The sequence below is a fragment of the Lipotes vexillifer genome, unplaced genomic scaffold (genome assembly GCF_000442215.2).
Source record: "Lipotes vexillifer unplaced genomic scaffold, Lipotes_vexillifer_v1.1 scaffold536, whole genome shotgun sequence".
Taxonomy (NCBI): domain Eukaryota; kingdom Metazoa; phylum Chordata; class Mammalia; order Artiodactyla; family Lipotidae; genus Lipotes; species Lipotes vexillifer.
Window position 1 is genome coordinate 618488 of NW_006775074.1, and position 18295 is coordinate 636782.

An 18295-nucleotide genomic window follows, 5' to 3' on the forward strand; every position below is an offset into this window, starting at 1 on the left:
CCCCCGCATCGGCAGGCGGACTCTCAACCACTGCGCCACCAGGGAAGCCCTTCACTATACTTTTAATTCAAAGTATTATTCTCAAGAATTTCAGAAATTATGAAAGATAATAACTCAAGAATAGCCACTTTAAAAAAAAAAAAGATCAGCTCTTACCTGAGAAGAGCATCAATTAACTCTTCCGTTCACAGGAGGACCTCTACCGGTGGGAGAGTCATTAGACCACCACGTGCTTTTCTCACTGAGATACACTGCCACTTCAGGTAAATCATTCTTAAATGTTCAAAGGCTGAAGCATGGCTCAAAACTTTCCCATCAGCTTCTGGTGCCACTAAGATTTTCTGAACTCCCAACTAATGCTTCCGATAAAAAGCACCCCAAGCAGGCTGATGGACCACCCAGTTCTGGAAGCCTGCTTCATCTCCCATCTAGGGCTGGCCCTGGGCAAAACTGCAAAGCAGGTCGGCTAAGATCTTTCTAAGCTCTTTCTCCCCTTCATCAGGTACTGTGTGGCCTGGAACATTCTCTCATGCCACCACAGCCTTGGGACAGAAACCTCCTTGTCAGGTTTCTTCTGGGCTCTGGGTACCTTGCAAGGTGACTTTGAAATAGTGTGATAACTTAATCCATGAAGATCATGACAGGAGAATAAGGGGGCAGCGTGGAATTCAATCCGCACCACCTCTCTACTCTGTAACCCAGAAAAACAACTTCAAGTGGAAATTCCAAGCCAGACTAGGAAAAGACTAGTGCGTCCTCTAAAAGAAGTGTCCCTGGACCAGCAGCTGCATAGGCGGGGCTTTTTGGTCCTCACGAAGTCACCTAACTGCCCATGTCCCATTCAGTTTAAATGTGCACTGATGACAAATGTATACACAGACAAACCTAGAGACTTGAAAGGTCTCAGCCTTAACGGCCTGATAATCTTCCAGCAGAGATGAGACACGGACCTGATGTTCTGTCCTGTTGTTACTGAATCAAACTTGGGTCTGCTCGCCCACGCGCAGTAAAGCCAGTCTACTGATACATCGGGTTGTGGTGAAGGAAAATGTGCATCAGACACTGTTATTTGGGTACTTCAGAGAGGAGCTAAAAAAGAGGATATGGGGCAGAGGTCTGCCTGGGAAGGCCCCATAGGGTCCTGCTTGTTTACACTGTGATGTAATAAAATGAAATAAAATGGCTCGAAAGAGGTGGCTTACAAACACTGGACTTTGGGAATTGCCTGGCGGTCCAGTGGTTAGGACTCCGAGCCTCCATTGCCGAGGGCGCGGGTTCAAATCCCCGGTCAGGGAACTAAGATCCTACAAGCCGCATGGTGTGGCCAAAAAAAGAAAGAAAGAAAGAAAAAAAAGCACTGGGTTTGAGGAGCAGCACAGGGGCAGGAACTAAATAATTCCAACTGAATGGACAGGTGGAAGGTGGAAGCTTCAGAAAAGCAGTAACGTTTGAGCTGGACTTTGTGGGAGCAGAAATCTAAAAGGCAGAAATAGGGGTGGGGGAACCAGGCAGAGGGGCTGGAGCAGCAAAATGCAGACCACTGGAGGTTAGGGGAGAGGGTACAGCAGGAGGTAAGGAAGGACCAGGTCAGACTGTGGACCACCAAGCATGCCCCTCGAGGAAGCCTGCACTCTAGACAATTGAGAACAGTCTGGTCTATAACAGGTGAGTAGACTGATCAGGTCTGGGCTCAGGCCAGTGCCCTGTTCCCACATGGCACACATAATGCATTCTCTAGAGAAGAGTCTATTTAAATGCAGGCTTTTACCTTGTAATGACAATGAGCCCAATCAGCTGTTTCTCACACGCCTGGGTAAAGCAGGACATGCCAGTTTTGTGGCAGAGATCCATCATGAATTCTAGAACAGTCTCATTTCTGAGTATTTTATAACTCACGTCAGCACCAAACAGGAGCCTGCTTTCAAAATGTGACACAGAAATGGCAAACCCGGGCCAAAGCGACAATCTTCAAAATAAATAAATAAATAAATTTTAATAAATAAAATTTTTTTTAATGTTTTACATGTTATATCAGGAAAACAATAAACATTTTAAAATGGCGACTTTACATTCCAATTCTCTAGATTTCATGAAACAATTTTTCTTTAATCTGTTTTCTTTTAGTGGCTGACTTAACACTTCAGTTATTTCCAGCTGGAGTGTCTTTAAACATATATTTAGGATAAAATACATTCCTGTAGAGCTGCATTGTTTTGACCTTGATACTACTGACATTTGGACTCGATAATTCTTTGTCAGGGGCTGTCGTGTGCATTGCAGGATGTTTAGCAATACCCCTGGCCTCCACCCACTAGATGCCAGTATCAGCCCCCAAACTGTGACCACCAAAAATATCTCCACACATTGCCAAATGTCCCCTGGGAAGCAAAATCGCCTCTGGCTGAGAGTACAGCTGTAGGATTAAAATGTTTATGGGGGGATCCATCCCAGCATGAAAACATCTAGGTTCAGAAAAGCACACTGACTCAATGTGAAGACAAAGACTACACTTAATAATGAGATTAAGAAATAAACTAAGTGATATCACATACAGACATACAAGGAAAACTGGAGCAGTGGCTACATCCCCTTTCCACATTTATGAATATCATAGTCTGAAGTCTTGAATAAGAAAACGTTATGGAAATGGCATGAAAGAATAGACAAATATTTTTAAAAACTCATTTCAGTTTATATTTTGTGGACTTCATTTGCTGTGATACTCATGCCAGCTTTCAGGACAAGCATATGCACTAGGACCAGCTCTAGCTCAGCACAACACTGGGCCCACGGGGATTTCTAATCCAGGTGGAGAGATAAGTGACAGGGGTGAATGAATAGGATGCTTTAGACAGACCACTCCGACACACTGAATTAACATACAGAAACCCTGCCCTTTTCCTCTACCAGGCAGAAGCCAAACTCCCTGCCTCCACTTTCTATCTTTTCTGTACAGATGTCCCTCAACTTATGATGGGTTTTCATCTTGATAAACCCACCATAAGTTGAAAATATCCTCAGTAGAAAATGCATTTAATACACCTAACCTACCGAACATCATAGCCTAGCCAACTTAAACGTGCTCAGAACACTTACTTTAGCTGACAGGTGGGCAAAATTATCAAACACAAAGCCTATTTTATAAGAAAGCGTTGAATATCTCATGTCGTTTATTGGATACTGTAATGAAAGTGAAAAAGAGAATGATTGTGCGGGTCCAGCATGGTTGTAAGTGTGTCGGTCGTTTACCCTCGTGATTGGGTGGCTGCCTGGGAGCCGTGGCTGCCGCCACCTGGCCTCGCCAGCGAGTATCATCTCCACATCCGCTAGGTCAAAGTTCACAATTTGAGGTATGGTTTCTACTGAATGTGCACGGCTTGCACGTCATCATAAAGTCGAAATATTGTAAATCGAAATATTGTAAGGCAGGGACCATCCGAACTTCTCCATTTGTTTCGTGTCTGTCTTTGGGTTACTGGCTGCCTCTGTCTCTGGCACAGCTACTTATTTTGGAGAGCTGAGTAACAACCAGTTCAAGACACAGCCGATCACATTCCCTGCAGCATCTACCTCCCAGTTTAGGGTAAAAACTCTGCAAGTGTTCCTAACAGTTCACTAGGGCAGCTTAGCCGGCTTGTGTGTCTGACATCTGCTTACCCAATAATTTCCAATCAACCACCCTGGCTGTGTTAACATTCTATCAGCAAGAAAACAGAGCCCCAGCTATGTGGTAGAACGTAACAGAGTTTATTCTGCTCTCGTTACGACTTGTCATACACAGGAAACTCAGTTTCTGAATTCCTTCTAGGATTTATGATAATGACCTAGCACACTAATATAAGAAAACAGGCTGCTAGCTTTTGACATTCACCATTCTATAAAGAACTTGAAAAATTTTTAAATCCATTATTTTTCATACCACAGAATCTCTCATAGGAGGCATAACGGTATAATATTGCATCATAAATTATGCTGTTCACATTATAACAATTTCAGAGTAACAGAAAACATAAATAAACCTACTTGTGCTGGGGAATTTCCACTGGCTCCGAAGGCTTATAGAAGTTCCGTCCAATCTGGTACATGGACAACTTTTTTAAGATCCTGCAATTATATATTTTTAAAATCTGTTAAACAACCTTTGATAACAGTATACTTCCAAGTTTGTACGCATGCTGAAAGAAAAATAGTAGAAAAGTCCAGAACTCTTATTGTTATAATACTGGAAGGTTTAGCTGCTAAATATACACTTGAGTGTACATACGAGAACTATCACTTCATATTTGGGGATGACACAATTGAAATTAGTTCTATCTTTCTGGGTTTAACTGCGATAAGTAGGTGGTCACTTTCCAGTTATGACTGTGACTAACATTCTGGTTGGTGTAGATGAGGCGAGAACAGCCATGTCCACAGGCTCTTCTGGCCTCTTTCTTATTTTGAGATGAGGAGGCTGTTTCCCTTCTTTTTCTTTCTTTTTTATTTTTTGTATAGTTAATTTACAACATTGTGTTAGTTTCAGGCGTACAACAAAGTGATTCAGTTATATATATTCTTTTTCAGATTCTTTTCTATTATAGATTATTACAAGATATTGAATATAGTTCCCTGTGCCATACAGTAGGTCCTCGTTGTTTATTTTACATATCATAGTGTATATATGTTAATCCCAAACTCCTAATTTATCTCTCCCCCCGCATCCCCTTTGATAACCATAAATTTGTTTCCTATGTCTGTGGGTCGATTTCTGTTTTGTAAATAAGTTCATTTGTATCATTTTTTTAGATTCCACATATAAGCAATATCATGATATTTGTCTCTCTCTGCCTGGCTTACTTCACTGAGTATGATCGTCTCTAGGTCCATCCATATTGCTGCAGATGGCATTATTTCATTCTTTTTTATGGCTGAGTAGTACTCCATTGTATATATGTACCACATCTTTATCCATTCATCTCTTGATGGACATTTAGGTTGCTTCCATGTCTTGGCTATTATAAATAGTGCTTCTATGAACATTGGGGTGCATGTCTCTTTTCAAATTAGAGTTTTCTCCACGTATATACCCAGGAGTAGAATTGCTGGGTCACATGGTAATTCTATTTTTAGTTTTTTAAGGAACCTCCATACTGTTCTCCATAGCGGCTGCACCAACTTACATTCCAGAGGAGGCTGTTGCTAATGAGGCTATTCAGGCTTCCCAGCGCTACCAAATGACAAGGTTGCCTCTTCAGCAACTAATCCTGGTCACCTTTGTAACGTGACACGTCACTGATCTGAGGCTGCCCCATGCATGGGGGAAACAGGACGGTTTTAAGTCCGAAAACAGGGGTTCCAACTGCATGATTCTGGGCTGTCCAATGTCATCTGAGCCTCCGTCCCCTCATCTATAAAACGGGGATTTTAATCACACCTGCCTCAGGGCTCTCGAGTAAGGATCAAGGAAGCTCTAACACCACACGAAGAGTTTTGTCACTGCAAAGCACCTTCCAAACGTCAGCTGACTTAAAATAGTCCCCTCTCAGTGTGGGGCACATGCAAGACTGGCTGCTGAAGAGCTTTTTACAGAGCTGAGCTGAGGCCCAGATATGATCTAAAAGATGCTCGGCAAGATGTCTGACTAGAATTAGGAAACAATGTTATCTGTGTGATGAAAGTTCCTTTACGTGCCCTACTCAGCAAAATCCCAAACTCCCCTGTCCTCATCCTGTCCAGAGGCCACTGTTGAGTGAAGGACTCAAATCTTAGGTTTTTAACACATCATGCTAGTGACCCACACCAACAGCAAGGGAAACGGTGGTTCTCAAGCTTTCGTGCTCCCACGTGTCATCTGGGAAGCTTGCTAAAAATGTGGATTTGCAGGCCCCACTCATGAAATTCTATTCACTAGGTATAGTGAGGCGCTAGGGAATCTGCATTTTGTCGAGTCCCACCCAACATCCAAGATGACACGGAAGCAAGTGACCCTCAGGTCAGTTTGAAGAACACTGAAAAGCTCGGTCACAGCCTTCCTTCTGCCCCCAGGGACATGTGGGGAAGGAAAGGGGGCTGAGAGGCAAGTGACAGCAGAAAGCAGATGGTGATGGCCTTTCACACCTAAAATCAATCATCCAGGAGAAAAACCAATCCTTCAGTTTACTAACCCAGACACACGCATCTTTTAAGTCTGGCGGTGGAGGCTGGGAGTGGGTACAGAAAAAGAAGAAAAGGGAAGAGGCACCTGCCCTGCAGCCGCTGAGACATCACAACCCTTGGGTCCTTTGTCTCCACACAGATGTTACTGGATAGTAACAGAGGTGCCAGTTTGAGGCCGTGATGGACTGTGGTGTGTATTATTGCACAAGTACATGAAAGGATATGGAAAATTTTCCCTAAAGATGACATTGCTGCTGGCACACTGCCTACAGAATGGTTAACACTTTTAATACCCAGGCTCTACGATGACAGGCATCATTAGCCTAAATTAGATTCACATTTAAGGCACTTTACCTCTTGAAGATGATACTGAAGACCTGCATGCACACGGGAGAACTTGCCGGCAGCTCCCTCGTCAGGGTGATAGTCATCTTTACAGCCTCGCCTCTTCGAGTTTCACTTGACAATTCCATGACCTGAAAAAAGAAGTACTTAAAATGCACTCTACGGATTATCCTCAAGTGCACAGAACACGGATATGCTAAAGCCGTCCCAACTTAATAGGCATTAACAAAAACAAAACGGCAGGTGTTAACAATGTAATAATCTAATGATTACGTTACGTTTGGAGGGTTTTTGTCGCTGTATTTTGCTAATACCAGAAAAGCAACACATCTCTTTCCTCTCGAACTTCTTAACAGAGAATCAACACCAGCCTCGGGGTTCAAACATTCAATCCAAAGAGAATCCAGAGCAGCGGTTCTTGACCTTTCCGGGGAGTGGGGGTGGGAAGACAGGTCACAACCTACTTTGAGAGTCTGATCAAAATTACAGACATTCTCCAAAGAAAATGTCACATGTGTATATACAGCAACAATGTATATAATGTACCCATTTTCAGACGTTCATGGATGCCCAGAAGCCTACTAATGAACTTTCCTGCCCATCCTGGGTTCATGGATTTCAGAGGGAAGCCTCTCAAAAGTTCATTCAAAAAAACAGAGGAACAGAGAAGAAGAAAGCAAAGGACAGGGAACAGACGAGAGGGAAACATAAATGTGAAAAGAGAGAGGAGAAAATGGTGAAAGTTTAAACAGATATGAAATCTGATTTTATTAACTTTTGTAAGGTCTAGAGAAAACCCTAGGGTTCTTATCATCTGAAACAACGTTCTAACAATTATAATGAATGCATGAATAGGTCTTTATACCAGATGCCTAACTAAATTTAAAGCTCTTCAGATCAGGGAGGGCTCCGTATAGATTTCTGGAATAAAAAACGACAAATCAGTGAGTAAAAATCTATGATCAAGGGTTTTTCAGAAGGGTAAGGAATTAGAAGAGGTCAGTTTATTAGCAGGCATTTATGTATTTTACCCCTACTTTCCATGGTGAAAGTGTAGGGGTTTTTTTTTTCGGTAAGCGGGCCTCCCACTGTTGTGGCCTTTCCCGTTGTGGAGCACAGGCTCAGCGGCCATGGCTCACGGGCCCAGCCGCTCCGTGGCATGTGGGATCTTCCCGGACCGGGGCACGAACCCGTGTCCCCTGCATCGGCAGGCGGACTCTCAACCACTGCGCCACCAGGGAAGCCCCGAAAGTGTAGTTTTAATGGCTTTTAGGTTGAACCAAGAATGTAGGGCAGGGATAGTTCACTTCAGGGAAACAAAGAGAAATGCGTCCTTTCACAGGGGATGAAATATTTCACTGAGGCGTTTCTTGCTTCAGATAAAACTGTAGAGAAGTCAGAGGTGGCGAGTTGCAGGAAGAGCTTATCAACAGCCAGAAGTCTAATGGCCAGGAGATGGGGGAGCGGCCCTCAGACTGCTGCCAGGATCTCAGGACAAAGGCGTAAGCCAACAAAGTATGCTGGGATGAGTGGCTGGCAGCAGACGGTCCCCACTCAGAGCTTTATTCAGGAACCCCATTCCTAACAGCCACCAAAGAGCAAAATCGGCAGCACCGCCTGCACTTCCCCCACCAAACACCACTCCTCCTTGCTTCCCGCCTGTTGTGCATCCCACACCCTCACTCTCAGAGTGCGCTTTCACTTCCTCCTCTCCATCCACTTATCTAATGGGTTGGCAAGTCTTAGCCCTTCTACACCAGCAATTTCTCTACTCCATTTCAGCTGTTCCAATACCAATATTTACCACCGAGCCCGAGAGCACGTGACGTGGAGTTGCACAGACCCTGGTTCTCTGCCTCTTGCAGCCTGTATGATGCGGCGCAATTTACTGCAACCCTTTAAGACCTTTTCCCATCTCTAACGTGGGAGTGAGACCAGGATAATGAAGATTAAGTGGGACAATTCATGGATCTTATCCCTATCCATAGCAGTGCTTTGTACCTTTGTTCGAGTTCTTTCGACAGCCTGCCCAGATTATTCCAGTGGCACTTTATTAATTGTCCCACTTTGTTCTGTCAGCCATTCAATAGGATGTGATCAGAGTCACTGAAACGTAACACAGCTCTATGGAAACTCTCTCTCAAAGGCTTCAGTGGCCCACGGAGGACAGTTCCTGTTCCTCAGCAGGACATTCAAGGTTCTCCCTACCTTTGGAGCCACAACTTGCAAGCCTTCCCAGCTAAGCCTGAACAACCAGAAGTTTCTAAACTATGCCCTTCACTTCCCATCTTTGTGCCTTTGCTCCTCTGGTCCTCCCCATCTCCCCCTTCATTAATTCAAATCCTGCCCAGGAGATAAATTAATGACGATTCCCACTGAAGTGTCCTGCCGGGAATAAACTTTCCTTTCATCACCTCTTTTTGAAGACCTTGGGTAAGACACTTAACCTCTCTAAGGTTCCAGGGGTGATGAGAGGATTAAATGAGTTCATGCATACAGCAGCCTGGCAGAGTAAGTGCTCATCAAATGTAATCCAGTGGTAGGTGGGACATAAAACATAGATCTGCTCATCTCAAGAGAGCTGTGCTGGGGCTAATCCAGAGAACAACCAAGCAGAGCACCTAACACCTCGTATATGCTCGATAAATGCTAGCATAACAAAACCACTAATTATTATTATGCCACTTATGTCATTCTATCTTGCACTGAATTTATTTGTAAATAACTTCAGTACTAAATTGAAATGTTTTTGACAAGAACCTTGTTTTATTTATCCTGGTTTCCTCCAAGGTGCCAGCAGCCTGCCTGGTACACAGTAGGCTCTTTATAAGTGCAGAAGGAATGCATGAGAGTGGCAAATAGATATGACCTGTGACAGCAACCTGGGTCATGGCCACAGATGCACAGATGGGGTCTGAAAGACAGTGGAAGGCCAGGAGGCAGCAGAACAGGACTTCTATATACTATAGAAGTATACTATATGCTCACTTTGAATAAAAAATGAGTAATATTAACTTATTCCTAGCATCTGTAGAGTAAAATTCCTCCATTTTCATTAGGTAAAATTGAAGAAAGCTGGACCATTCAAGGGGGCTATATGATTTTAACATATCCAAATTTCCAAACAGTTACTACAAATGTATTTAGAAGAACAAGATCTTTAATATAGTAATGCCCTTGAAATACATCATTTAAGTATGAGAGGCCATATTAGCATGCTATCAACATCTAGTCATAGGACAAAATATTGAGGGATCAATAAGGACTCATGACGAATAAAAATGCTTCTAAATTTACATATCCAGATTTTCCAAGTCCTTAAATTTAATCATATGGTAGAATTTTTAAACTCCATATTCAGATGAAATAAACACTCAAGTAGCTCCTATAAATCTCGCAGTCTCATAAAAGGAAAAAGGTTCCAAGAGTGCTCAGAAACATACTTCTTGAGGAAATTAACAAAGATACACACGGAATCTAGAAATTTACATTTATGCTCTCCGTGTTCAAAATGCTGAACTAAAAAACAAAAAAAAGATTAACCTTTCCAAGGGATAGAAGCATCAAGTTTTAATCCAATACTCTGTTTTAATTTTTCATACAGAAACCAGTTCTTTCTCATAATTTTCATACTGCTTTAGAACAAAGCGTATGATAAAGACCTCAATAACAATACCTTGATTTTAGGGCTAAAAATGTGGAAGGCGTAAAAAAATAAAATAAAGGGCTATGAATCTTGCAATTGCCATATCCAATGGTCATAACCATTAAAAAATATCCTTAAGATTGACATAAATAACTCCTATTTCATATGATGGAACAAGTCATGAAAGAAATGACAGTTTTAGAATCAGGATTGATGTAAAGTTCTTTGGACACGTGGACACAATGTGCAGGAGCAAAAAAATGTAGAGTAAATTTAAAGCTCTTAGGCCATAGGCTAAATAGTGTTTTTTAAACTTTTTTTTTTTTTCGGCCACACCCTGCACCATGTGGGATTCCCCAACCAGGGATCAAACCCGTGCCCCCTGCGTTGGGGGCTCGGAGTCTTAACCACTGGACCACCAGCGAAGTCCCTGTTACTTAAACTCTTGCCTATTTGGGAAAAGTTTAAAAGGATTCCTATTTCAAGGACACTTTGCCTTTTAAAAAGTAGTTGAAAAAGCAGTGTTTGTATTACAGCTCTTCTTTTTTAAATGCCAGACCATCAGCTTCTTAATTAAGAAATCAATCCTGATGAGGTCTTAATTAAGAAGTCTTTCACTCTCAGGCATGGGAATAGGAAAGAGAAAAGGAGTGAGTGATATACTCATTCCAACTGTCATAAAAATCAGCTAACCTCTAAAATCTACATGAAGGAGTATAAATATATGCACACGTGTGTGTATTAAAAAATTAAAAATACCATACCTTTTCTTCTAGTTTTTGGGAGAGAAAAAGGATGACACCATCAAATGCTTTTGCTTTGTTGGAAAGTTCCGTGTGACTATAAAGCAGAGCAATTCTCAGCCTTCTAGATTCTATATCCGGACTATATGTCACATGATACTGATATAGCTGCCAGTCCTGGGGCAAGTCTAAATTAAAAAGATTTGTGACCAGTTTCACAGGTATTCCACTGGAACCTGAAGAAAACAAATAAAAAACATGTTTTAACCAAAAAACAAAAACAAAAACCCATCGTGTTCATATTAATCACAGCATTCAAAAAATTTATTTGCGTACGCATAATTGTTGCTAGAAAGCAAGGATTCTTGTTCAGTGACACAAGGTAAGCTCTAGTAACCAGCTGCCTGATAACCTTTGGAGCCCTGCAAGCAAAAGGATCCTGTGTAAGGCAGGCCTCATAAGAACCTGAGAGCAGACACTGACATTCTTGTTTTGGGGAAAAAGAAACATCTGAATTCAACTACCCTAGGACTCCTTCCGAAGCTTGCCTTCCAGCTGATTCTCAAATCGATCAAGTAAGCATTTTGTAACCAAGCAGGACCCCATGGGGCCTCCCCCATATGCTCTGCTTTGGCTCCTTGCTGAAGTATATAGGTAATAGTATCTAGTGCACGTTTCCTGAATTGTTTTACAGATGCTAAAACCCCTACCAAATGGAGGAAATTAACTATTTGATGACCATTAGCTCCCTCCAGACCTACTGGCACCAAAGGATTGATAATATTAACCCGTTACCTCACCATCAACCAACCAGAGAATTGTGCAGGAGCTGATCACAGACCCTGGGGCGCCCCTCTTTCACTTTGCCTTTAAACATGCTTTGCTGAAACCCTTCGGGAAGTTTGGGCTTTTTGAGCACTAGCTGTCCTAGACTCCTTGTACGGCGCCTCACAATAAACGCTGCACTTTCCTTCACCACAGCCCAATGTCAGTAGATTGGCTTTACTGAGCATGGGGGAAGGGACCCAAGTTTAGCTCAGTAACAGTTTCAGATGCTGCTCTGGAACTATGGTGCTCTCAGATTATAAAGAAACTCTCCAGTTTTTTATCATGAATACAACCCCCATCCTCTTGGAAATCCAGATAATCAAAAGTTCACCATACCTCGGAAAATTCTGCAATCACTTCATTCAGTGATTAGATGGCTCTGTAGGCCCCAGCGAAGGTCCCCCAGAGATAAGGGGGCGACTGGGGATGGAAGAAGAAATTTTACATCTTCCCTGTGTGAGAACAGACAGGGCTCTGGGCTTCTGTTTTTCTGCAGGCACAGGGAGGCCACGTGGGCTTCCAGGAATTCCATCCCCTACAGAATTTTTATTCACCTCTTCAAAATCTACAGGACAAATTCAGAGATGGCCACGATGTACCTGGTCAGTGCCCAGGATGGCATAAACTCCATCCAGGACAGACTCTAGGAGGGCACAAAGGAAATGCTTCTCACCTCTCCTTGGAGGGAAGCATCCAGTGTTCGTCTTATAGGAAAGAATTATCAAATAGTCACTATTTGCCTTTCTGGTGGAGGAAACATGAGCCCTGAGGTGGTGAGAAAGAAGTGTCATGTATACCTTACGTAGTATTCCCTCAGTTTTGACCTGTGTGTCTACCGAGAAATAATGCACAACCTAAAAGATAAGAGTTATGTTTTATTCAGCAGACAAAACTGAGGGCTTAAGCCCAGGACACAGCATCTCAGTTCTGAGGGACTGCTCCGAAGAAGTAAGGGAAGAGCCAGGATATACAGGAGTTTTTGCAACAAAGACCAGGTAGTCGGAACATCATAAGATCACTTTTAATTAAGGAAAACCATATGTCTCGAGTTAATGAATTTAGCGCTTTACTATGTTCGGGAAGATGCAAAAGTCAGGGCTCACTGAAATCATTCCTTTGATATGCACCTCAGCTATCTGGGGCCAGTATCCTGTTCTTTCCCACCCTGAGTCTCCTTAGCATGCATCATTGGAGGGTGGCTGCAGTGACTGAAGACTTGCCAGCCGGCGCCCCGTTTGTCTCCATCCTGAGTTCCCTTAGGGCTCACCGTGGGAGCAGGTGCAGCGGCTTCGTGGCTGCAACATCTTTTGTGTACTGATAAGGCAGGCAATATTTTTTTCATTGATGGGTAAATATCCAGTAGGAACAAGGAATCTTTGTGCTATTTTAATTAAAGAAAAGGTTTTTTTTTGTTGTTCTCCCAGAGGACATGGCAACATATTTTATTAATGGACAAAGATATTAATGTCATATTAATGGACAAAGAGAAGTCATCTAGAACGTCAGAGCTGGCAATACCCTTTAAGACCACTTACAACACTGTGTTCAAACTGTAATCATGACCCATTAGTGCTGCAATTATGAAAGTAAGTGAGGTGAACCGTCATGTTTCATAGAAAGACTAGAATACAGTAGAATGGATCGGAGTGCGCTGCGCATAGGGAGGGCAAGCATTGTTTCACGAAACTTTGTTTCACTTGCGTTTGTGTAGTGTGTGTATGCTGGAGAACAATTTATGTACTTATTTTTGCTGCATGGTTTGAAAGAGTTTGAAAAAGACTGATCTGCATCAGTGAGTCTTAACTTTTAGAGGGAGTTACAAAGCCTTTTGAGAATCCTATGAAAACAATAGGCCTACTTTTCCTGAAAATAGCACATGCAATCCTAGGTGCAATTTCAGGGGTAAGCCCAGAATCTGCCTAAAGAATTCCCCAAAGAGGCTACATTTTTCTTTTTAGACCTGAAGTCCAGAAAGGTTATTCCCCATATAGGAAAAAGGTTGGGAAAGAGACAAAGCATCTTTGCTGACCCCTACCTCAGGTGTAAGGAGAAAAGATTTTCAACAAATGAAATGTAGTTCTGGAGAAAATGTTACTCTTCCTATTAATGAAAGAGAGAATTAAGGCTAAAACAACTAGTGTCTAGATAATGCTTGAATATAGCAGATGTTCAATACATATCTTTTAAGTCAATATATGAACTTGTTTATTTTATTAAATTTAAATTAAAATTTCTTAAGCAAAATTTGGTAACATTAAAAAAAAAGTAAGAAATTCCCTGGCAGTCCAGCGGTTAGGACTCTGTGCTTCCACTGCAGCGGGTCTGGGTTCAATCCCTGGTCGGGGAACTAAGATCCCACAAACAGCATGGCATGGCCAAAAAAATAAACAAAAATTTTAAAATAAGTAACACGAAGACTGGGTACCTCTTTTGCAGTCTCTCACATGGGCCAATTTCTCTCTGGTACAGACACTCAAATCCATCATCTCTCGCCTGATTTTCCCAACTCTTTCCTTGAAGGTACATCCAGCGTCACCAGAAGATAGATCACCTTCAACTAAAATATGAAGAGAACACCAAAATGTTATATATTATTAATATTATATACATCAATAACATTTCATGCTAGTGATATCGCTTACAACTACCATATCAAAAATGCATCTAGGGCTTCCCTGGTGGCGCAGTGGTTGAGAGTCTGCCTGCCGATGCAGGGGACACGGGTTTGTGCCCCGGTCCGGGAAGATCCCACATGCCGCGGAGCGGCTGGGCCTGAGCCATGGCCGCTGAGCCTGCGCGTCCGGAGCCTACGCTCCGCAAGGGGAGAGGCCACAACAGTGAGAGGCCCGCGTACCGCAAAAAAAAAAAGCATCTAGAGGGAATTCCCTGGCAGTCCAGTGGTTAGGACTCTGAGCTCTCACTGTCAAGGGCACCAGGTTTAATGCCTGGTCAGGGAACTAAGATCCCGCATGCCGCTCGGCACAGCCAGGACAAAAGATGCATCTAGAACCAAAGCTCAGATTTTTGTAGCTTTTAATAAAACTGGCCCACATGGCTGAAAACAGTCATGACTATACAGAAGGCTGCAGCCTGAAAATTGAAAACTGTGAAGGAAGCGTGGCATGTTTTGTTAGAAATAACAGACTCTGAGTTAGTCCTACCTCATAACATTTGGGGCTGACCTGATTCTCCTCTTGGCTAAGGAGAAAGCTCTGTCTCCCTAGATCCCACTCCACACCCATTTATGGAGGGCTGGTCTCCCTCCTGTAGCTCTTGTGTAACACCCAAAGAATTACAGACTAAGATTGGCCACATCAACTTCTGTACAGATTGGGGCTGAACCTTTCCCCTTTCTCAATCACAAGAAGAGAAATGCCCATACACTGCCATCAGTGTTTATGCTAGATCGTTCCCCTGAGAATGAAAGTCAGCACGTCACCTTGGGACGTGTCACTTACTGTTAGGTTCTAGAAAATGGGAAATTAAAATCTGTTTCCTGGTGACTATTTTCTTTTTTAAATGAGTACAAAAAGATGCTAATTTTTCAGATACAACTTTGGCACTTTGAAATGTGAAAATATAAATTTTATATTACAGAATTATTACTACAAAGTAATGTGGCTAATAGTATGACAAACCCCTAGGACACTGACTTGACCACTGTCCTTTGATACAGTCACTGTATGCAACTACCCCAAATGGCGCTACCCACTTGCCCAAAACTGCTGTCCATACCCTTCTCAGTGGAGTTGGAGTCTCCCAGGAAAATCACAAAATTTATTTAATTTTTTAAAAATTCGATTATTCTCACTAGATTATCCGTATCATTTACTGCTCTTGGTTTCAAAAGATGTTTGATGGTTTCTAAAAATTCAATCTGCCACAGAACGGTAGTTCCCAGAGTCCGGGAAGGAGGGGCAAATGAGGAGTTCTTGTTTAATGGGTACAGAGTTTCAGTTTTGTAAGATGAAAAACTGTTCTAGAGACGGATGGTGGTGATGGTTGCACAGCAATGTGAATGTCCTCAATGCCATTGGACTGTACACTTGAACACTGTTAAAATGGTCAACTTTATATTATACCTATTTTACCACAATTTTTAAAAATAAAAAAAAATCAGTCTACCCTCAAAGGATAAAGAGTTTCCATCACTTGCTAGTAACAAGAAGGCATAGCAGATGCGAAGGAAATTCCCAAAGAAAAGTTGGAATAACACTTGAATGGTGGCAGTAGGGCTGGAATTATGGGACAATACATTTCTACTGTTTAAGCCACCCAGTCTGTGGTACTTTGTCATGGCAGCCCTAGCAAATTAGTGCATCGGGCATGCCAACTTACACTGTGTGGTAGGGGCTACTTGGACTAGCACGTTGACAAGTATCTTGAGGCCAAACCTGGATTTGCAGGTAAGAGAGCCACCACCAAACGGTGAGGTCTACCGTGGGCGGGGAAGGAAGAAGAGAAAAGGGGCAACAGGCATGTGAGGTTACGACCATCCCTGCAATGCAATGGTATTGGCGTTTATGTGTCACAAAGAATTTAAAAATACGTTTTCAAAATTATTCAGTAAACAGACAGAATCAGAAAAACTGGTTTCCTAATATCTGGGGGTTCCCAACTGCTAAGCACCATCAGGATATTCAGTGGCAGATTCTGTGTTTGGAAGTCCCAAAGAAACACAAGAAACACAGGGGGATCCTTCAGAAAAGGAAGGTAAGATGCTCAAGAAGTGAGTCTGCTGCTGAAAGGCTTAGTAGTCACTCCTATTCCTTTCAGATGGGACGGAACTGGATGGAACAGACAGAGCTGCACTTACATTTCTGTGAAATCCTGCTTGTTCCCACGTGGTCACTGCTAGAAGATGCTTCACTGTCACTAAGAGCAACAGACAGAGGCTAAAACAGGGAAAAAATATTTGGTCAGATTTAAGATGTTAAGTCATAAACCAAAACTTTATCGCAAGATGAGAATGGTATCACATCCTATGTCATTAGATTACCATGAGCTAGGAAAAGAAAATGTTGGCAGGTAAGATGCTTGAGAGAGGAGAAAAGATTGCCCATTTCAGAAAAAAAATAAGGACAAGCTACGGTTTTCCCCATTCATCAATCTTTGATTTCAGTGCCAACTGTGAGCCAGATACAGCCCTTAGCCCCTGGAGGTGGAAGGAGGCAGAGGTGTGATCATTGCACCCGAGGAGCTCACCAGAGCTCCTCTGGAAGGTGGTACAGGTGATCGCAGACCTCATGCTCCTGTAGCCTTCAGACATGGGGCAAGAAAATAAACTGAGCCCAGAGGATCTGGGCCACCAGCTCAGATGATGACTCTCCTGAATAAACTGTTCCAAAAGTTCACAAAACAGGTGAAGGGAACCATTAATATTTTCTCTTCAGGGTAATTACTTCTCTGTTCAAGAAGGTATAAATCAGCCTTCTAAAAAAAATGGATGATACCAAGAGAAGACCTCTCTATGGGAGTAAAGGCATAGACTACTCACTTGAACACTTCTGGTCTAAGATATTGCTCCAAATACCGAGTTTTTGCTAAGTATTGCTCCAAATATTAAATGTAATAAATATCACTCAAAAATTGCTGGTTTGGGGCTTCCCTGGTGGCGCAGTGCTTGAGAGTCCGCCTGCCGTTGCAGGAGACGCGGGTTCGTGCCCCGTTTCGGGAAGATCCCACATGCCGCGGAGCGGCTGGGCCCGTGAGCCATGGCCGCTGGGCCTGCGCGTCCGGAGCCTGTGCTCCGCAAATGGGAGAGGCCACAACAGTGAGAGGCCCGCATAACGCAAGAAAAAAAAAAAAAAAAATTGCTGGTTTGCCACTCAATTCAACCTAGCTGCCTACGTCTAATAAGAAGCCCTATATACAGTGGTTGCTCAAGAAAGAGTGGTTGATTCTAAACTTCATTTGTGTCTGAGATTATTTCTTTTTATACATAAATTAGCGAGACAGATCATATTAGATTATATACCACATAATGGTACCTTTGAAGGGACAGCCATTTTCACGAGACTTACAAACGAGTGAATTAAAACTTAATGATATACTTGCCTCCCATTTTCAGCCCTTTTCACTGACCAAAATATCTATATTAATATCTTACTCAGATAAGCTCCCCAACAGGGGAAAAAAAAAAAAAATGTGAGAAACCCTGGAAGGACTCAAAGTTGAAAGAGAAGATAAGCCACTACTTTGTAGCAGAGAGGAAGATATATCTGCCGAGGAAGGCGGTGTCCACGAAGGAAACAGAGGTAGGAGTGAGCGAGACAATGCCAGCTGCTAAACTTTCTACCCACCAAAGGCGAGGCCTGGATGCGCCCCACCTCCGCAGCGCTGGGGCTGAGGGCCATGCCTCGCGCCCTCGCGCGGGCCCGGCCGCTCATGTTCCAGATGCGCCCAGGGTGACTTCAAAGGCAGCCAAGTCTCAACAAGGGTACTTTGTCACCGGTACCCAGATGACAAGGCTGCGACGGAAGCGGTGGAAGTAGTGGCTCTCTGGGTCCGGGGCTGGAATGGCAGCCGAGGCTCACGAGTGGGTGGAGCCAAGCGCACAGCCTACCAGGGTCCCGTGGTAGGGGCGGGGAGGGGGGAG

The 18295-nt window shown here is 43.1% G+C and overlaps 1 protein-coding gene across 2 annotated transcripts in view; it reads right to left on the bottom strand.

The window, feature by feature from the left end:
* Positions 1-18295, bottom strand: part of PIWIL4 (piwi like RNA-mediated gene silencing 4) — a 43794-nt gene that overhangs the window by 22905 nt on the left and 2594 nt on the right. The window contains exons 1-7 of one of the 2 annotated variants that reach the window (XM_007449640.1): positions 18000-18086; positions 16514-16592; positions 14123-14254; positions 10891-11105; positions 6490-6611; positions 4024-4104; positions 1769-1966 (exon numbers count right to left, since the gene is read on the bottom strand). In XM_007449640.1, coding sequence (XP_007449702.1) covers positions 1769-1966; positions 4024-4104; positions 6490-6611; positions 10891-11105; positions 14123-14254; positions 16514-16592; positions 18000-18086 — 914 coding nt within the window. Of the gene's footprint in view, positions 1-1768; positions 1967-4023; positions 4105-6489; positions 6612-10890; positions 11106-14122; positions 14255-16513; positions 16593-17999; positions 18087-18295 lie in introns of those variants that run through there. The other variant, XM_007449639.1, reaches the window with a different exon arrangement.